Source organism: Macaca thibetana, chromosome 10, assembly GCF_024542745.1.
Source record: "Macaca thibetana thibetana isolate TM-01 chromosome 10, ASM2454274v1, whole genome shotgun sequence".
Lineage (NCBI taxonomy): Eukaryota > Metazoa > Chordata > Mammalia > Primates > Cercopithecidae > Macaca > Macaca thibetana.
The window spans coordinates 2,020,389-2,042,207 of record NC_065587.1 but is presented as its reverse complement, the minus strand read 5'-3'; the positions used below and the strand labels follow the sequence as shown (position 1 = coordinate 2,042,207).

General features: G+C 50.6%; 1 protein-coding gene across 1 annotated transcript in view; it reads left to right on the top strand.

Annotated features, from left to right (window-relative positions):
• Positions 1 to 21,263, top strand: part of TAFA5 (TAFA chemokine like family member 5) — a 309,133-nt gene extending 287,870 nt beyond the window's left edge. The window contains exon 4 of the mRNA XM_050746541.1: positions 21,152 to 21,263. Coding sequence (XP_050602498.1) covers positions 21,152 to 21,157 — 6 coding nt within the window. The 3' untranslated portion in view covers positions 21,158 to 21,263. The remainder of the gene's footprint in view (positions 1 to 21,151) is intronic.
• Positions 21,264 to 21,819: the final 556 nt, after the last annotated feature.

Sequence of the window (21,819 nt, the reverse complement as noted above, 5' to 3'; positions counted from 1 at the left end):
TTGCCACATTCTTCAGGCCCCTTCGCCACACACCTGAGGGCCAGCCTCTCAGGGACGTCACTCTCCTGCTGCAAACATCACAGACCCAAGGGAGCCTCAACTCAGTTCCAAGGAATTCCAAACAGCTCCCCGCTTACCCTACCCTCGCCCGGCCATCTGCGATCCCATGTCCCAGGTTGGGTGCTGGAGCCACCGTGAGCCTTTTCGGAGCTTATCGGCACCCAGCGTATGCCCCCCCTGAGATGCTCCTGAGAGACGGGCCTCAGCCCAGCCTTCTTTCCTCTCTCCTGTCTGCTGAGGGATCCCTGCGTCTGGGTCACCATGTGACATCCACTCAGCGTCTGTCCTATCCTCACAGAGCCACCCTCTGGGGGGACACAGTTATAGTGAAGGCTGGTCTGCAGGGAGGGCAGGGCTGCCTAGCAGATGGGGGAGGCCTCTGGAAGGAAGCCCCTCCCAGACGAAGGCTCAAAAACAGCAGCCCACTGGCAAAGAGGGGACAGTGAGCCAGGCGGGGGCTGGGGGTGCAGGAGCCGCCACTTGTGAGGCAGGCTGAGGCCCCAGAGGTCTGGCTGGTTGACGGCAAGGTCCCAGGAGGGAGGAGGGGCTCGCTGACCACAGGTCCTAAGCCCTGTCCCTGAAGCGGCACCTGCTCCTGCCTCACTACGGACAAGGGATTTGAGTTTCCTCCAAACAGACTCACAGCCTCGGGGCTGGCAAGGTCCTTTCCACCTGTGGTTTTTCTGGCTGCTCACTCAGCAAGGCTCACATGCAAGGGCAGGTGGCCTGGGTAGTCATGGGGTTTCAGTTGTTCTGGGCACCACTGAGTGAGACCAGGGCCCCTGTGGGTTTCCAGCTCCCATGCTCCCCCAGCCCTGGCTCCTTTGGTGTCCACCCTGTGGCGGGCTGTCCCTGAACATGCCCCATCTCCCTTTATCTGACGCTCCTGGAGGGCAGGGCTGAGCCTGCATCCTCTGGGCCCGGGTTCCCAGGTCCGGCTTGGGGTTCTGTGTGTGCCGGAGATTCAGAGGGGCATATATTTATTTGACATGCTGATTTCAACTCCTTTGGATACACACTAAAACTAAGATTGCTGGATCATACAGTAGTTCTATTTTTAGGTTTTTGAGGAAGCCCCATACAGTCGTCCATAATAGCTGTGCTAATTTACATTCCCACCAACTGTGCCCAGTTAGTACAGTTTCGTAAAGGGCCCCCTTTACTGCATTGCCTCACCAACACTTAGCATCCTTCATCCTTTTGATAATAGTGTCATTCTGACAGGTGTGAGTGGATATCTCATTGTGATTGTAAGTTACTTTTCCTTCATGATTAGTGATATTGAGCATTTTTTCATATATGTGTTGGCCATTGGTATGTTGGCTTTTAATAAATATCTATCAGATCCTATGCCAGTTTTTAAAATTGGTTCATTTATTTTCTTGCTTGAGCCCCCTATATATTTTGAGTATTAACCCTGTATTTAGATGTATGGCTTGCAAATATTTTCTCCCTATCCACAGGTTGTCTTTTGACTGTTAATTGTTTCTGTGGTTGTGCAGAAGCCTTATAGTTTGATATAATCCCATTTGTCTATTTTTTTTTGTGTTATTTTGTTTTGTTTTGGCAGCATTATTTACAATAGACAAGTTATAGCGTCAACCTAACAGTTTCTCAATGAATGAATGGATTAAAAAACGTTTTTTATATATGTATATATACACACACATATACTACATATATACACATATACACACATTATATATACGCATATATATTATATATACACATATATATACACACATACACATATATACACACATATAACATATATACACGCATATATTATACATACACACACATATATACACATATATATAGACACGCACACATATATATTTTATATATATACACACAGACACATAAAATAGAATACTATTAAGCCTTAAAAGAGAAAAGTGTTCTGTATTTTGTGACAACATGGACTGATCTGGAAGACATTATGCTAAATGAAAAAAGCCAAGCACAGAAGGACAAATACCACATTTTCTCATTTATTATTATTATTATTATTATATTATTTTTGAGACGGAGTCTCGCTGTGTCCCCTAGGCTGGAGTGGCGCAATCTCAGCTCACCGCAAGCTCCGCCTCCCGGGTTCCCGCCGTTCTCCTGCCTCAGCCTCCCAAGTAGCTGGGACTACAGGCACCCGCCACCACACCCGGCTAGTTTTTTGTATTTTTAGTAGAGACGAGGTTTCACCGTGTTAGCCAGGATGGTCTCGATCTCCTGACCTCGTGATCCGCCCGCTTCAGCCTCGCAAAGTGCTGGGATTACAGGCATGAGCCACCGCGCCCGGCCACATTTTCTCACTTATAAGTGGAATGGAAAACAATCCATTCACTTAAAAGTGCATTAAAAAGTGGCCTTTATAGGCCACTTTACAAAATAAAATAGGCAATAATCACATACATATTTTTGCAAGCATAAACACTCAGTAAACTAAGGACAGCCAGATGGGCATAACAGTCATGAGGAGATGAGCTGGTCAGGCACAGTGGCTCACGCCTGTCATCCCAGCACTTTGGGAGGCTGAGGAGGGTGGATCACAAAGTCAGAAGTTTGAGACCAGCTTGGCCAACATGTCAAAACCCGTCTCTACTAAAAATACACAAATTAGCTGGGTGTGGCGGTGGGTGCCTGTAATCCCAGCTACTCGGGAAGCTGAGGCAGGAGAATCGCTTGAACCCAGGAGGTGGAGGCTGCAGTGAGCTGAGATTGTGCCACTGCACTCCAGCCTGGGTGACAAGAGAAAAACTCCATCTCAAAAGAAAAGAAAAGAAAAACACTGAAAGAAAGAAAAGATGAGCTGTGTCTGTGATGAAACAGGACAGGTGGCTCACACCCGTCGTCCAGCCACTCAGGAAACTGAGGCAGGAGGATCCATTGAGCTATGAGTGCACCACTGCACTCCAGCCTGAGTGACCGAGTGAAACCTCATCTTAAAAAAAAAAAAGGAGAGAAAAGAAACTGGTGAAAAAGGGAAATGTATAAACATGTAGCAGAATGGCTGGTGACTGTTAGCGCCCAGCTCACTGGCTGCGGTCATCTAAGATACTGCAATGAACAACCTAAGGATTTTGAGAAGTTCTGTCAGAAACTGTGATGGGGTCACCATGATGGTTACCAAAGAACCGAGATCCCGGGAAATTCCATTTTTCGTACGTGTAGATGTACAAAAAGGTCATCTCTCCGTTTACTGAGGAAGTTTCCATGTTTGTACATACATGGGCAATACGTATACAAAATGTAATATTGTGATTGTGTGCTCTTGTAGAGTCAAATTTGCAAAAAACAAACAAACAAAAACGAACAAAAAACAAACATAAAACGAATTGGAACTCTAAAGTCTCAGCACAATTTACACCTCCAGTATTGGAAATGATGCAGAAATGATAAAATTCATAGCACAGAAAATTGTACCAAAAAAAAAAAAAAAACCACTTAAAATAGTAAAAACAAGCAAGTTAAAATAAAACTAACAAGAAAATCTGATATATGAAAACGTGTATTACAGGGATGGATTACAGGCAATTGCACAAAGGTGGACGTAAGAGATGGTCCTTGTTCACAACCATTAACTATATTTTGGAGTCTTGCATCATAATGAAAAGCTGCTTTTTTCTCTCTCTCTCAGGATATGACTCTCTCTGTCAAGAGAATTCACATTCATTTTTTTTTTTTCCAAGACAGAGTCTCATTCTGTCCCCCAGGCTGGAATGCAGTGACTGGATCTCGTCTCACTGCAACCTCCATCTCTTGGGTTCAAGCAATTCTCCTGCCTCAGCCTCCTGAGTAGCTGGGACTACAGGTGCCACCACCACACCTGACTAATTTTTGTATTTTTAGTAGAGACGGGGTTTCCCCATATTTGGCCAGGCTGGTCTTGAACTCCTGAGCTCAAGCGATCCACCTGCCTTGGCCTCCCGCAGTGTTGAGATCACAGGTATGAGCCACCGTGCCCGGCCTACGTTAATTTTCTAAATGGTGTCTCTGCTCCTCTTTTGAAATTGTTCTGTGACCTGATAAACAATGACATGAGTGTTCCCTACTAAATTTTCCCAACTTTCGTTGAGGGATTTTGATCTTTTGGGATTTCAACATTCAGGATTTTGGAGTTTGGGATTGCATCTTTTGGGATTATGATCCAAATCTCTTATAACAAATATGCAGTGTCATATGCCCCCCATGACAGCATCACGCAGAAGAGTTTCACTGCTCTGAGAGTCCTTGTTGTCTCATCGTCCAGCCCTCCTCCCTCCCCTCCAATCTCTGGTGACCGATGGTCTTTTTACTATCTCTCTAGTTTTGCCTTTTCTCACATACTTGAAAATATTGGTATCACAGAGTGTGAGCAGCCTTTTTTGGACTGACTTTTTTCACATGAAAAATATGCACTCAAGGTGCAAGCATTGGTGATTTCCTTCCTCTCTCTGCATAGCTTGGTAGCTCATCTCTGTCTCCAATTATGTTCCATTGTATAACAGCACTGCCATTTGTTTATCTAGTTACCTTTTGAATGACATTTTGGTTGCTTTCAGTTTTTGGAGATTACGGATGAGACGGCTATAAATATTTGCATGTAGGTTTTTGTGTAGACATAAGTATTCAAATCAGTTGGATAAATATGTAGGAGTGTGATTGGTGGATCATATGGTGAGGCTATATTTAACTTCCTAAGAAACTGTCAGGCTCGCTTCTTGAATGGCCGTGCCATTTTGCGTGTGCTCCAGCAACGGACCAGAGGTCGCCGGGCTCTGCCTTCTTGCCTGCGTTGGCTGTTGTCAGAGTTTCGGCTGTTCACCATTCTAACAGGTGTGCAGTGGGATCACATTGCTGTTTAAATTGGCAATATCTTAATGATGAATGATCTTGAGGATTCCTCTGTGTGCTTATTTGCCCTCTGTATATATTCTTCCATGAGACCTCTCTTCAGTTCTTTGGCCCACTTTTTAACTGGGTTGTTCCCTTGTTGCTGAGTTTGAAGAATTCTTCATGTATTTTGGTACGAGCTCTTTACCAGAGACGTGTTTTGCAGATGTTTCCTCCCAGCGTGTGGCTTGTCTTCGGCATCCTCACAGCTCGGTTCTCAGAGCAGAGGTTTCATCTGAATAAAGTCTGAGGCTTGTTTGCCTTCAAGGTCTGTGTTTTCAGTGTTGTATTTAAAAACTCATCACCAAGCACAAAGCCATCTTGATTTCCTCCTGTTTCTTTCTAGAAGCTTTGCGATGTTTTTCATTTTACCTGTAGGTCAGATTTTTGAGAGGTATCGTAAGCAAGAGGTGGACCCTGTGAAGAGTGGAGTGAGGTAGGTTTGAGGAGCTTTTGGGGCCTCTGTTTATTTTGTGTGAAAATATTTAACCCAAGAGTAACACAGTCAATGGAATGACCCATTCCTAGGCCTCGATAATAGGTCCTGGCCGGATGAATTTTGGGGAGGAAACACAGCCATGGAACGGTCAAATGGGAGTGACCATTTCCGGCCGCCCATGGCTGCTCTCCCTCCTTCCCAGATGGCACTTCCCATGTAGGTCAGCACTGTCCTGATCTCAAACGCCTCGTTTAGTTCTGCCTCCTCCTAAACGTTGTTTACGTGCAATTATAAAGCAGCTTCTCTTTCATGTCTGGCTCCTTCTGTTCAATCCTGTGTGAAGTTCATCCGCGTGTGTGCAGCTCTAGTCCTGTTCCTCACAAGGTCACATTTCATGGCATACTGAAGTTTTCATTCATTCTGTTGAAATTGTGTCGATATCAGTGCTGCTATGCATGGTCCTGGATGAATTCTTTTGTCAACACTTCCCGCATTTCTTTTGCATCTGTTTCTAGGAGTTGAATTGCCGGGCCGCATGCTCTGCACAAAACTTAGGTGGACAGGGCATTTCCTAGGGCTGTAGTAATGAATCACCTGATGGGTTAAAACAACAGACATCGATTCTCTCAGTTTTGGAAGGCCAGGTGTCCAGCAGGGCCAAGCACCCTCTGAAGCCTCTGGGGTGGGAGCACTCCTTGCCTCTTCCAACTTCTGGAAGCCTCCAACATTCCTTGGCTGGTGGGAGCATCGCTTTGCCTCTGCCTCTGGTCATCTCCCCTCTGTGTATTCTGTGTCTTCACACAGTGCCCTCCATGTGTGTCTGCGTCTGTGTCTCCGAGTGTCCCCTCCCATTCTTATAATGCTGTCGTACTCGCTTTGAGCCTCCAGTGATCCTGTACACACCCAGTGCCCGTGTAAATAGAATCATTTAACATTTTCATTATTTATCATTGTTTTTTGCTGGTAGATAGTAATAGTATTCATATTGAACATAGATTTACTTAATAGTTCCTCTAGTTTATCTACAGATTATTTTTCATATTCCACATATATAATAATGTTTATAGTGCAAAACTAAAATGTTACTTATTCTCTCTAATCATATATGTAAAATATACATGTATACCCACACATGGGGGACAGCCTGCCCTGGCTGGGGAGCTCCAGGGCAACATTGAACAGCATGCAGAGAGGGGGTGGCCTTGTCTCTCTGAAGAGACATATTGATGTATTTCTCTTCAAATGTATTCTTTCCTCTAGTTTTTTATTTGTCCATTCTCATATTTTTTTTCTCATGTTTGGCTTCTTTTTGATTAATTAATAATTGTATTTCCTATTTCTCTCCCCTCAGTCTCAATTTTACATCTTTAAGTATTCTTTCAGTTACCCCAGAGATTAAAAGATTACCTTTGCTACATTTTGTGTCTACATTTATTTCTTTTACCACTTACCAAGTTAGTACAAGGATTTTAAAACACTTCCTCGATATTTACTCTCTTCTTTCACCCTTTCTGATAGTCCTGTTAAATTTACCAAAAACTTAACCCAGCTACACATTACTATTATTTTGGGGAAAAAAATGATGTTTATTTAGATAGACTCATATATTCTCACTTCTCTGTGCAGCGTTCCTCCCGTATCACCATGTGTCTAGCAACACCTGGACACCTTCTTATAGGACGCCTCTGCTTGCAATGAATCCATCTTCTCAGTTTTTCTTTATAAAAAAAATTTTTTTTCACTTTATTACAGATATTTTACTATGGAGTTCCAAGTTGGCAATTATTTTTCTCTCAGCATTCTAAAGACACCGTTCTACTGCCTTACATCTTTTTATCTTGGTTTTTTGTTTCCTTTTAAAGTAAGCCCTGTTTCACTGTTGATTCCTTAAATATAGTGTGTGTGTGTGTGTGTGTATGTGTATGTGGTGTGTGCTTTTTACATTTCTACCTGCTTTTAGAATTTTTTTGCTTTGTCTTTTCAGTCCTTGTGGGTGCCTTTTCACATCTGTTTTGCTTGGAATCTGCAGAGATTTTTGAATCTATAACTTGATTCCAAAGTTTCCACACTTCTAATAAAATGAACTGGCCTTTATTTTTTTCCAAGACTGCTTCTCTGCCACTGTCATTCTCTGCCCTCATATGGGTGCATTTACACATATGTAGATTTTTCACCATCACCCCACATATCTCTTCCATTCTTTTCTGCCTTTCTATCCTTTTACCTGCCCATGCGTTAATCTTGATACATTCTACTGTCTTATGTCCCATTTCAATAATTCTCTCTTCTGCTCTACGTGATCTGCTGCTAAACCCATAGAGTGAATTTTTAATTTTAATTATTTTACTTCAACATTTTGGAGTTTCCGTTGGATAATTTTGGTTCATTTCCAGTTCTCTCATAAAGTTTTCATTTTCGGCGATTTTCTGGTCTGTATTATTTGTAGTTATTTTATCTGAGATACCGAATGACTCCAAACTCTGAACCGCTCCTACATCCGTTTTTGTTTTGCTCTTAGTTTCTGCTCACTTGGTTCAGTCTCCAAGAATGCCCGGTAATTATTTTGTTGAGCATCGAACATGTTGCATGAGGGACTACAGAGGCTTCCCTGAGACCCTCTTCCTGGGAAAGGATGGAATCCACGTCTACGCAGCACGGGAGTCAGTTAGGAGCAGACGCCTTGGCGGCAACTGCAGGACTGACCCATTTCTTCCCTATGCCCAGTCTTGGGGCTCAGCCTCACCAGAGCTCTGCTAGCAGCCTGGCTTGTTTGCGGGGCCCCCTCTGTAAGGTGCAGGAACTCTAGTCTTCTTTTCCTTAGCCTTGCAGGGCAGCTGAAACCGCTGTTCAACTTCCCGCCTCCTTCACTGTTGACTCCGTTTGCTTTCTTAGCCTTGAATCCAGGTGCATCTGAGTTCGAGATCAGGACCCTTGAGGGGATGCTGTGTGTGGAATGCCAGGCCTACTTCCTCCAGTTCTCACTTCGCTGGGATTTTTATTTTATTTGTATTTATTTATTTTTCAACATTTAGATTCAGGGGCTACATGTGCAGGTTTATTATCTGGGTATATTGTGTGATGCTGAGGTTAGGGATGAATGATCCTGTCACACAATTACTGAGCACAGTATGCAACAGTTAGCTTTTCAACCCCTGCCCCTTCCTCCTCCTACCAAAAAGCAACATGCACCTGCACCTGCATGTTCACTGCAGCACTATTCGCTGAGATTTTTAAACCCCCAACCCTGGCATCCTGATGGCCCTGAGTGCCAACTTTCTCTTCCCAGCCCAGGGAGACTCTGGCAAGGCCCTGGGCTTCACTCTGTCATCGTTCTGCCCTTGTGGGTGGGACGGAGGCTGCCCCAAGGAGAAAAAGCAGTGGCCAGTTGCAGGGGGAGGGGGGCTGCCCCCACAAGCTGTGCCCATTTCTGGGGAGGCTCTGGGGAGGCTGTTAACTTCTCAGATCCTGGCTGCCTGGGCTGCTCTCCGATGTCTTCAAGCAGGGTTTGTTTTCTTGTTGAAATTTCATCACGCTATGGCAGTTGTTCTTGGCAGGAGGGTGAGTCTGACATAAGCTGCCTCAACATAGACACAGACGTGTGAGCTCGGGTTTCTGAATTGTGTGTCTCTTGTTCATGGTGTCCCCAGTTCCTAGAACAGTGCCTGCAAATAGCAGGAATTCTGCAAATACGTCTTTAGGAACAAGTCTCTGGATGGAAGAATTTGAGGCCAAGTGATACCACGACCAGGCCGGGAGCTGAAACGCCGGAAGAGGATGCCTGCTTTGTGAGCAGACGCTGATTTTTTTTCCTCCCACCTGTGGGGTATGAGCGACGATGAGACACCAGGTGGAGATGCCCAGCAAGTAATTAAAAACTTTTCTCAGGAGCTCGGGAGGGAGCTCTGGGCTGTCCTTAGTTGAGTAGGGGTTGGAAAAGCCTGTGCCAGAAATATGCCCCTAATTATGTGGAATCCAGAGTCCCTCTGTCCCGGTGTGCCTGGCCAATGGAGTGTGAACGTCCATCTGCCTTCTCTTAATGCCTGGAGAGGGCCATGCCAGAGACACAGGGTGGACGTTGCGTGGGAGTGACTCAAGCTGATTCATCCTGCTGGGGAGGGAGCTGGAGTGGAGCCTCCTGGGAGATCTGGACCCTGAAACTAAGGCCATGTGAATTCACTCACTGCACTGAGGGCTAAGCGGAGGCCACCATCTTTTCAGCAAAATGACACTGTAGGGCTATTGCCTTGTTCATTTGTTGCAAAGTCTCCCCCAGAAACTTATCCTCACGGAAACATATTTGGATAGAGAAACGCGTTCCCCAGAATGATGCAACCGCACCTGAGAGAGCCTCAACAGGCGACAAGCCTGCAGCAGACAGGGTGAAGCTCCCCCATCCCACCGGGGCCTTCTCTTCTCTTGGTTGTAACTGTCAGGAGCCACCTGGATCTCTGAATGGTGCCTCACAGCCCCACGGCCTCAGAATCACCTGGGCTCTTACAAAGAAATACAAATAACCTGGTCTGCATTCCAGGCGCAGGGGATCAGGGCCTCGGAGTTGGAGCAGGGACGGGAGTGGCCTGGGCATCTATAGGATGAGAGCTTTGTAGGAGACAGGTGTGCTTGGGTCAATTGGCTGATAGAGTTTGCATGCCTCAGGAATTATACGTTACATCAAGGTATCTTATTTATCTATTTTTATTGTCTATTTTATTTATCTATTTACCTATTTAATTATCTATTTTAATTGTTGCTCTTTCCCTCCCTCCCTTTTCCTTTCCTTTTCCTTTTCTTTTCCTTGCTTACTTTCCTGGAGTCTCGCTCTGTCACCCAGGCTGGAGTTCTGTGGCACGATCGGCTTACAGCAAACTCCTCCTTGCAGGTTCAAGCGATTCTCCTGCTTCAGCCCCCCGAGTAGCTGGGACTACAGGCGCCGCCACCACGCCTGGCTAATTTTTGTATTTTTAGTAGAGACGGGGTTGTACCATGTTGGCCATGCTGGTCTTGAACCCCTGCCCTCAGGTGATCCATCCGTCTCAGCCTCCCAAAGTGCTGGGATGACAGGCATGAGCCACTGCACCTGGCCTAATGGTTGCTCTTTCTTTCATGTTGGCCTGGGTTCCGGAGCCCTGGCACTGTGGAGCTGCTGGCTCCAGGACACTCCGAACAGTGAGCCAAGAGGCTGCCTAGCAGGCACGGGCGGTTGTGTGTTCTGGACTCACCTACGTGGTGTGCTGAGGCCTCGCAGTAGGAATTCGGAGAGCTTCATGGGGAACGGATGCTTCGCACTTCCAGTGGGTGGGTTCGTTCAAGGACAGCACTCTCACACAGCCACGTGCTCCTCCCAGGGTGAGACACACGTGGGCACTTCTCTGTTATCTGGAGAGAAATTTGGTCCATCAGTGTCTATTAAAAAATACCACAAGCTGGAGAGTTTCAACAACAGGAACTGATTATCTTGCAGTTCCAGGCTCTGAGATCAAGGTGTTGGCAGGGCTGGGTCCTCCTGCAGCGGTGAGGGGGAGATCTGTCCCTGGCCTCTCTTTAGATTTTGGGGTTTGCTGGTGATCTCTGAGGCTCCTTGCCTATAGAAGCCTCACCCCCATCTCGGTCTCCGTCTTCGTGTGGCCTTTCCCGTATGTGTACGTCTGTCTGTGCCCGAAAGTCCCCTTTGTGTGAGGACACCACTCACTGAATCAGCGCCCACCCTCCTCTGGGATCTTAACCAGTTACGTGTGCAGCTGCTCTGCTTCCAAATAAAGATCACATTCTTACCTCGTGGGCGCCTTTTCACATTTGTTCTGCTTGGAGTCTGCAGAGATTCTTGAATCTATAACTGATTCCAAAGTTTGCACACTTCCAAAAACATTAAGTGGCCTTTATTTTTGTTTCAATATTGCTTCTGTGCCACTGTCGTGGTTCCGGATGTGGTCCCTATTCTGAGGTTCTAGGAGCTGGGAGTTCAACGTGATTTTTGGGAGAGGATGCAGCTCAACCCACCACATTTGGAATCAGAGCGAGACCCCCAGCAGGAGTCACCTAGTCCCAGGAGGCACGAGAGGGACCCTCTTTGCTTCTGTGGGGCCCCGGGGATGAAGAGGAGGCCCCAAAGGCTGCGCGACCTGGAGTACCTAACTCTGGGGGTTCATCCTGTGGGAGGCGGGTCTGACGTCGCACAAGCTGCCTAACGCTGGGGTTCATCCCGTGGGGGGCGGGTCTGACGTCATGCAAGGGAGGACCGTGCATTCTCCAGGCAGGGTCTCGAGTCCATCTGTGCGGGGTCTGCCTGGGCTCTGGGGGAGAGGACCGGGGGAATTAGGGAGCCAACAACAGGATCTCTGGCAGGGCCTGATGGAGATGCACGGAGCTCACCTTGCTCGGGCCAGATGAGGAGGGAGAGGACGACTCCGTCTCCACTATCCGGAGAAGGGAAGACACGTGTGCTGGGAGGAACACTGAGCCGGCCTCCCGTGCTCACAGGTGGAAGCCAATGCCTGGAATATTAGGAGCAGGTGTGCTGACCTCGCGACCACAGAGAGCACTTACTCTGCTTTTGTTGCCTCAGACCCACCCCGGGAAGCCGGGCAGATGTTGATCTTTCTCTTCGGGAAAACAGTGATGTATTAAAGAGATGTGGATGGCAAGTGATTAACCCTGGTCAAGCCACTCCAGGACGCCGCCTTTCTGCAGGGGACATGCGTGTGCACGCAGGAGGTACTGTCAGTCCTGGGGGCCCTGCTGTCTGTCCGCTGGCCCCTGGGCCTGAGTTCATGCCTCTAGCAGGCAGGAAGTGCCCTGTGGACGGGAATGGAGGGGCGTCTGCCAAACAGAGCACTGCCCAGGCCAGGGGGTAGAAGTCCTCTAGCCCTAGTGTGAGCTGCCACATCCCAGCCTTCGCTGCTCCCGCGCGCCACACCACAGTGCACCCTGAAGACTAACTCCAGGGCTCCCCTCACGAACCAGCGGTGGCCACAGCGTTTTCTTTGAACTCCTGGTGAAATGTCGGTGAGCAGGACCCAGGACGGGGCTCTTGGCTGGTGAATTTCTCTTTGAAGGAAGCATTCTGTAGGGTTCTGGGACTCACCCAGCCGACCGAGTGTGATTCTGTGGCCCTGGGAGCCACTGCTGGGCACAATGTGCAGATTAAACACCAGGCACGGCCAATCACGGGGGCTGCATCATCACTCAGAGATGACTCAGGGTTCACTTCCAAAAAAACGCTCGTCATGGCTCTCACGATCACGCTGGAAGCCAGAGCTTTCCTGGGTCCTGCCGGGGGAGGCAGATTAACCCCGCTCTCTGCTGAAGGCAGAAACCATGGAGCCTTCATGGGAAAGCCTGCACCACCCGGGCAGCCTGAGACCTGGATGGGACACTTGGAAGCTCCCAAGAAAAGCCAGCAGCCCTGGGGGCTGGTCATTGTTCACCTCCACAGTCCCTGGTGCCTCCGCCCACAGCCTCAAATCCCTGTCCCCAGGCCACCATCCACCCAGGGCTGCCCTGCCACCTTCCCTGCAGGGAAGATCCTGGGCTGGCCAGATTCCTTGCCTGAGCTTTGCATTGGAACAAGAAAGGGCTGGTGTGCTGTGGAGCTGTGCTGAGAGCCACGGAGACCCTGTGGCACCCCCGTGACCGTGCTGGAACCCCCACCCAGACTCCCTCCTGTGAGGTCTGTCCCGACTCCTGGGAGCCTCCGCCTGGATTCCCTCTCCTTTCAGATAAATAAATCTTGGGTTCCCCCAAATCACTAAGCTAAAGGGAAAAGTCACACTGGGAGCTGCTCAGGGCAAACCTGCCTCCCATTCTATGTAAAGTGACCGTCTGCTCAGAGATAAACGCCTATCTGATTGCTTCCTGTGGAGAGGCTATGCAGACTCAAAAGACTGCAACCGATTGTCTCTCACTTCCCTGTGACCTAGAACCCCCTCCCCACCTCAGTTGTCCCTCCTTCGCCTCAAGTTGTTCTCCCTTTCCCGGGAACCGATGTTCCTCTTGAATATGCTGATTGACGGCTCATGTCTCCCTGCATAAAACCAAACTGTGCTGCGAGCACCTTGCGCACCAGGACCTCGTGAGTCTGTGTCGCGGGTGCACGCCCTCAACCTTGGCAAAATAAACTTTCTACATTAACTGAGACCCATCTCAGATTTTCAGGGTTCACACTCCCCAACTCTAATCCTGCATTACACACACATAGAGACACACACAACATAATTCCACGTGTCGCACTCACAAACCACACAGACCGGCACACATCACACATGCCAAGCACACACCATACACAAACCACAAACCAGTCATCACACACCACTCCATACACAACTTGTCACACCCCACACACCCCACACAGTCGCCACTCATACCACACCACACACACACACACACACACTCTCTCTCTCTCTCTCTCGCTCTCTCTCTCTCTCTCCATAATGGTTCATGTTGAAGCAGAGGCCTCCTCCAGAGCACAGAGCTGGGCTCGGCCCTCCATGTCAGGCCCCACTGCAAAAAAAAAGGTGTTAAGGGAGGTCCATCTCTAGGGTGGACACCTGGGCTTGCGGCCTTGGCTGTCACTGGGCTGCTCTGGGCCTCAGTTTACCCTCTAGTTGAAGGTGGGCTCTGGGGGATTTGTGGTTTCATCAGCAGAGCCCTTGATTGTCCCTTCCTCCCCCATCGGGCAGTCACTGCGTGCTCCCTCTGTGCCCACATGTGTCACGTTTCAAGGAAGCCTCCACAATCACGATGATTACCTGAGCTCCTCTCATTCCCACCGCAGCCTTGCAGGGGAGGAGGATGGAGGAGCACAGTGCCAGGTCTGCCTGACTTGCCCGTCCGTGGCCGCGCCACCCTGCCCCAGGCCGGGGCCCTCTGTGGGGCTTCAGGACTGCAGGTGCCTGTGGGGGAGCAAGGCTGCAGGCTCCCGTCAGCCACTCGAGCTCAGCGGTCACGGTCCCCTCACCTCACGCTCTACTCCTGGGCAGGGCCTGTGTTCTCCTGGCCGGAGACAGGAAGCTGGTGCAGTGTGCCACTGCCTGGGGAGACGCCCTCCCTCCCTGAGCCTGCAGCCACCCCCTCAGCTCACTGGTCCTCATCAATCATTCTGCATTTGCTCCCTGAGACATTCATGTTGAGGGGAAGTGAATGTAATGGCACTTTAAGGAGAAGTCCCATTGAAGGGAGCCGTGGGATCATGGATAAGGGAGAGGCGGCTTGGGGACCGGCCAGCCCCTGACGGTCTGGGCTGCCTGGGATGCAGCGGGACTTCCACCCATCACTGCTTCCAGCCTCACGGGGATGGAGATTGCAGAGACTCCCTTTATCACAGGCATGGACATGTGTGGGTGGCGGGGCGGGGGTTGGGGGGGGACACAGCTTCCTCCGTCCCTTTATCCTGGCTGCTTGTGGTCAAGAGGTAGGCAGCCGAGTCCCCGGCTCCCTCCAAGCATCCAAAGGCTGGTGGAGGAGTTCTCTGAGCAGGGGCTGAGTGTGGGGCCCAGGCTGTGCATCAGGGCTTTCTTTCTGTGGATCAGGGATGCAGAAAGCACCTTGAAGCTGCTGAGGTGCTGCCCGAGAAGGGACAAGTGGGGTCTTGGGAGCAGAGGGTCCCCTTTAAACAAATCCTGCAGGGTCTCAGGTGTGCAGCCCCAGGAGAGCCCCGCTGTTCAGGGCCAGGGGCCTCAGGCAGGAGGCTCTTTGAGGAAGGCACCTGGGAAGGTGGTGGAGGGAGGTGATTCTGCACCCTTGAGGCAGTCCTGGGGGAGCGGGTCCTGATCAGCACACTGGCCACTGGCCGGGACATGTCCAGGCACAGGCCAGGTCTGAACTGAGACCTGAGTGCTGGGCTCCACAGCTCTGAGGCCAGCCTGGGACACCCTGGCCAAGCCTGACCGTGTGGGAGGGCGCGTCCTGCTCCTTGGACGCAAGGCACACGGGGACAAGCTGGAGACCCTGAGTCCTCCTTGCAGAGCTGTCTGTGCTCCTGTGTTTGCGTTTCTTTTCCTCTTGATGCCTCTTTTCTGCCTTGCTAGAGCTTCCCCACGGAAGGCTGGGCTGTCCCCAGGGATGGGACGCCACAGACAGCAGGAGGCCTCCTCCACGGTGTAGGTGCAGGGCTGTGGACCATAGCACAGGCCCTTCCTTCTCCTGGTCACCCGCCCTGCTGGCCCAGCTCTCCTGAGTGAGATCACCTCTGCCGCCACCGTGTTACCCCAGCACCGCCCAAACCTCTTGCTCTCTCCAAGCGCACCAGCCCTGCTTTGTCTCACCTGTCCCAGGTAGAACTGCCGCACAGGTGACTCCTTGCTCCTCCCAGGGCCCCGGGGACTGTGTCCAATGCTGGGGCTCAGGAAATTCCTGAGGCTGCATTCCCCAGCCTCACCTGCAGTGTCCAGCAGGCTCTGGCCCGGAGTGGCTCACAGCGCCATGAGGACGACACAGCCCCCCTGTCAGCCAGCACCTCAGCAGCACAAGAGCCGGGCACGATGATCTCGGCACGATACAGGCCGGGGCCTCCTGTGCCCTTTGGGAGCATCTGGAGGACCCAAGGAGGTTGGGCGGCTTTTCCAAAGCTGCTCAGACACGGAGCCACGCAGAGGGACTGTGGCCACATCCTCAGGGCCTGTCACCTTCCCAGGACAGGGCCGGCCCCTGCTCCCTCACAGCCACCTGTCTGGTCACCAGGGTGACGGTCCCCCCCTTTGGCCCAGGCTGACGATTGTCCTGGAGGACCACGGGCTGGGGCAGCCGAGCACAGGCTCAGCTCTGGGACATGGCAGATATCCCCTCCCCAGTGACAGGAAAGCATGATTGCCACTCAGACCACATTTTTCCTAGACAAATAGATCCTCAAAACACTCGGGCACCTTCAGGAAGGCTGTCGTCTACAGCGAGTGGGGGGTCTGCACAGCCTCGTCCCATCCGCCTTGACCAGCCTGCAAAGTAACCCCCAGACAATCAGGGCCTGGCTGGCTCTCATCCGGGCCGGAACAGGCCCATTCAGCCGGGCAGGTGAACAATGCCAGCCCCCGTGACAAATGGGCTCATTAAGGAGATGGATGGCCGCGGCCCACCGTGCTGGCCTGCTTCCTGGGCAGGGCGGGCAGGCTGGCGTCTTCTCCTGGGTGAAGGCCAAGTACATGCAGCTCTCTAGCCAGTGGATGTGGGGAGAAGGGGTCTCTGGGCCTCCTGGACCGCGTTGCTGGCCTCTCAGGGAGGGGCAGCCTGTGTCCCAGGCCTGTGGGTGCCCAGCCCCCATGAGGGCAGTGATGGCCAGCGGCACCTGGACGCTCAGGACAGCCTTGCTCAAGGCAGGTTAGCAAGGAGAAAATGGGGGCTCAGACACAAGGGGAGGGGCCTAGGGTCACGTAGCAGCCAGCGTTTCTGGGCTGGAAACGTTCACGAGCAGAGTTGGGTGACAAGAGTGAGCAACAGAGCAAACTCCAGCTTGGCGACAGAGAGAGTCTCCGTCTCAAAAACAACCAACCAACCAAACGAAAAAATAGCAGCATATCTTCCAAAACAGAGAGAGGACCTGAAACCTACACACTCGTGGAAACAGTAAATACTCAGGCACCGCAGACCCTCGACACCCTGACTCCATCATGACACGGTCCAGACACGCAGCAAGAGGTCACAAGCACCCCAGAAATATGGACAAATACAACACATCAGCCGTTTTAAACATTACAACAAAAACGTTTAAATCTGCCATTTTATGTTAAGTTAGAAAAAAAATGCAGTGGCTTTAAGCCTCAGCCCTCGCCGCTGTCCGTGGAGTCACACTCTTGGTTGGTATCTGCAAGGCTGGTCTCCCTTACCAACCAGCCCGGCGCCCCCCAGGGCAGCCACCACATTGGTCATCCTGGCGTCCTGGGCTCCCCTCAGTGGGTGAACCCACTCAGCTGCCTGGTGAACAAAGGGACACATGGTATATTCTGAAATAATTTAAAGAGTGTAGTTGGGTTGGTTTTAACTCAAAACACCCCATTCTCCGTGATGTGCTTAGTTCATTTTGCATCCCTGTATCTAAACGACTCCGGTACCCCATACTTAGAGATGCCTACTATGCATTCACAAAAAAGTGGATGCATGAGCCCCTCAACGACCTAAAAGAGGAGGGGTGGGAGAGAGCCCAGGAGGGCATCTGGGAGACAGGACCCCGAGAGCCCCTTCCCAGAGGAAGGACTGATTGAGGACGCTGGTCTGGGGAGTTCACGACCCACAGAAAGCCCTTTGTTCTCAGCCCTCAGCTCTGGGACCTGTCCCGAGCTCTGGGCCCTGCCTGGCTGGAGCGGCAGGATACCGGGTAGGAAAGAGGCAGGCCCCAGCTTGAATGCCGGCTCGCTGAACTGACTGAAGCTCATTTCCCTGTCCACACAGTGAGGAGAGAGCCTGGACTTCTTGGGAGGGGCCCCTCACAGCCTCAGCTGGTGGGACCCTGCCTTGGGGCACGGTGGTCCTGGTCAGTTATCCTCTGTCAGACCCGGGCTCTTGGTGTCTGGATTTCTTGCTTTTCTGCAGAGGAACTTTTCTGCTCCAGACCCATAATTCTTTCCTCCACTCCAGCTGGGACACGCTGGGGCCCATCAGGACCCCCGAGAGCCACCTCGGGCTGCAGGCTCTGCACCCCGAGAGTCAAGCCTGTCTTGTCCTCGTCTCCCAATGCCGGATTTAGGCCTGCTGGGCCCCCCTTCGGAGCCCACCGCAAAACCGTGTCATCAGACATCCTTCTAAATGGAGGATAAGCAGGGATTTGACTCCTCAGGTGTGTTAATAAAGAGTGGTTTCCGTGGAGGCCGCTCGGAAAACATTAAAAGATTATCTGCTCCTCGAGTTGCCCATTAACATCCATCAGGACTCCCGGCTGCAGCCCTGAGCCAGGAAACAACGGCGCTTGTGGAATCCGAAGTGGAAAAATAAAGGGCTCTGATGCACCAGATTGTCTGGAGAGTGCCTCAGTGGCCGCCAAGAACAGGGCCCGCAAGGCCTTGAAGCCAGACACACACACCCCTGCGCTGTGCCGGCGTATCCTCACAGGTCACTGTCACATAGCCCGGTGTGCCTGGGGGTCTGCCTGGCCGCCTGTCCTTCAGCCCACGCTCGGACTAGCATAGAAGAGCCTCTGGTTTCCGCCTGGAGCAGAGGGACGGGTCAAGGGACCGCGTTCACGCTGGAGGACAAGCCCTGGTATACCTTTCCAGGACCCTCTTTCAGAGATAGACTCGGAGGTGGGTTTAGATGTTTGGGTCGAATCCAGGGGCCTCGGAGGGCTGGGGTGAAGCTGGCCCCTGCACACAGGGGTGAGTTAGGTGAGGGACCACGGAGTGTGGGGAAGATCTGTGGGGGTCACAGACACAAGGTGTGTGCATGAGCAGGTGTGTGCATGAGCAGGTGTGTGCATGAGCCTGCCACTGGGAAGGGCTGCCTATGGCTGTGGCTTCTGTCCTTAGCAAAATGAGGAAGCAGACCCAGACTCATCTCACAAATTCAGTCCCCGGCTGCTGACCAGGCACCAACTGTGCTACAGAGCTGCTCTGCCTGCTCTGTGCAGGGAGGAATGTTCTAGGAGCCGGCGCCGTACTCCTGGGGACGAGGTACAGGCTATCAGGAGGATCCAGGCAGTGTCACAAGACCAGAACAGTGGGGGTTTTAGACTCGGCCACACAGACGTGGCTTCTGTGACTCCAGCTGGGGTCTCAGCAGCATGGTAGGTCCAATGGGGGTTCGTCCTCCTAAGAGCAGAGGAAAAGCAGGAGGTTGGCTGTAGCAGAACATTCTAGAATCTAGAGGACCGATGGAGGAAGCAGGCCTTCAGTTTTGTTCCTCTGGCTCTGGGGGTGGTTTGTCAAAGACTCCAGTGGGAACGCCTTGGCCATTGCTCAGTGAAGCTGCGGAAACCTTGGAGATGGCTGGGCGTTGGCCTAGACCTGCCAGGAGGCACCAACTGGGCTCGGGCCTCCCAGAGGTTCAGAGAACAGCGAGAGTCTCTGGTCTGGGCAGACAGCTTGGTCCATGAACCCTGCCTTTTCCCTCTCTCCTCTGGGAATTCCTTGTTCATACACTCAGAGAGTGGGGAGAGGGAGGGGGGCTGGGGACAGGAGAGAAGAGGTTGCTGAACCTCTGCTTCAAACAGGGTGAGAGTGCACATGTGTCTCGCCCAGTGGCCTCTCCCCGACACGTGGGCCAGGGAGACGTGGGATGGCAGGCCTTCCATCCTCTTCCAGGTCCAGCGGGGTGGGAAAGCCCCAGTTGGGAAGCCCAGGAGGAGAACCCACATCCGTGGGGAGGCAGGGCCCCTCCACCAGCCTTGCCGGCCTCCTTAGCCAGAACCCCAGTGTGTTCTCCTCAGCTAGTCTCGGGCCAGGGCTTCTCTGGAGCCATCTGGGACTGCTTTCATCTGTCATTGCTCTTGGCTTTGTTGTTTTCCTCTGAATGATGAAGGTTGGATCATCGTTCCTACATCTCCATTTCCCCCACTGTGCAATCACCCGGCCAACTGTGCCCTGGTCTCCCTCTGGGCAGAGTGAGCTTCTCTGCCTCTTGCCATTGGACTTGGGCCTGTGACTGACTTGGGACAATGAGATGATAGGAAGTGTGATGTGAGCAGACGTGGAGGTGTTTGTGTGGCTGGGCTGGGCTTTCCGAGGTCCTGCCCTCAGCATCAGGAGAACATACCTGGGTGGCTATTGCTGCTCCTGCTGGTGCCCCAGAACAAGGCAGGCAGGATAGGGTCACCCCCACTGACCTGCAGATCAGATCTGCAACCTGAAGCACACCCACCCTAGGTGACTTTCAGATGCTTGAATAACAAAAATGTTTTTGTTGCTATAAGCGATTGCAATTTTTGGTTGTCTGTTACACAGCAAAAGCTGACAGAGTTTTCTCGCCTCTAAAGTTCTTTTATATTATTAACTGATTTTTACTGGCGGTTGATTTGTTAGAACAACGTGGTGATTTATCGTGTCCGATGCCTCCCATTCCAGCATTGGCTGGTGACTTGCTTGTGGTGATGTTTTGCATGTTCTTCTGTTCCCTGTAGGTAGACCTAGAAGTACACTGATGTTCGAGTTTATTGTATCCTGGGATACACAATGTCTCATCCCACATTTAATAATACTAAGACACTTTGCTCTTCAACCATTTGGTCACTCTGAAATCGAGATTTTGCAGAAAGGGCAGCAAAGTTATTTGGATTGTTTCATTTATCAATTTTTAGAAGCAATGAGTCGATACCCTGGCAACCTCCAAAATAACCATGGGCTTTGCTAGTTTTAAGTAACGTCATTAACTCCAGGGTTTTACATATTTGATGTATGTCAATCCATGGCAGTCACTATTCTGTTGATGTCCAAATTATGTTGTGTCAGGTTGGCAGGTTGGTAGAAACCCTTAAGTTGACTCCTGTGTCTTTTTTTTTTTTTTTTAGACAGAATCTCACTCTGTCTCCCAGGCTGGAGTGCAGTGGTGTGATCTTAGCTCACCGCAACCTCCGCCTCCCAGGTTCAAGTGATTCTCCTACCCCAGCCTCCCGAGTAGCTAGGATTACAGGTGCACACAACCATGCCCGGCTAATTTTGTATTTTTAGTAGAGGCGGATTTTCACCATGTTGGTCTGGATGGTCTCGAACTCCCGACCTCAGGTGATCCACCCAACTCAGTCTTCCAAAGTGCTGGGATTACAGGCATGAGCCACCATGCCTGGCCCGACTCCTGCATCTTTTGATGCCATCTCATTAAGCTTTAATAGCTGCCTTGCTTTCTGACCTTCCACTGTCCATTTTCCCCTAGAGTTAGCCATTCCTCTATGGAGTCCTGTTCCTTTCAGAAGGAAGTGGTGTTTAGAGAGAAGTGTCTGGGCATCAGGACGCCTGTCGATGCTGGACATTCCTAAGGTAAGACCATCATGCTGAGACTTCCAATTTAAATGCATGGTTATATCTGCCTCTTTTCACTACTTAGGTTGAATATATTTGCTTGTTTCTACAACACACATATAATAGTTAAAAATCCCAGTACCCATTGCACTACTCAGCACACCGACACTAAAGGTGGTTCATGGTTGCTCCACCTGGTATCCGTTGCGGTTTCCATTAGGAATGTGTGGTCAAAACCTTGTGTTTTTGAATTTATGTGAAACTGGTCTAATTTATGTGGGTGTGCCACCTACTTGTCATACAGTTAGACTCATTTTTCTTTTCTAGCTTGCTTCCAAATGATTGGTGACATTTTCCTCTTTTGCTTTAATATTGTCTGTTATTATATAGAACATTTATCTGGTTCTGTAGTCAAAAAAAGAATGAGGGACAGTCAGAGTTCCCCCTTCCATTCTGTTCTCTTCTACCCTGACGCCTTCCTTTCTCTTATTAGGGAACTCCTTTACAATTAGCTTTTACTTTATTATTGCATTGCTTCTTTTTGAAAATATAAGCACATGTGTACGTAGATTTGTATTATCT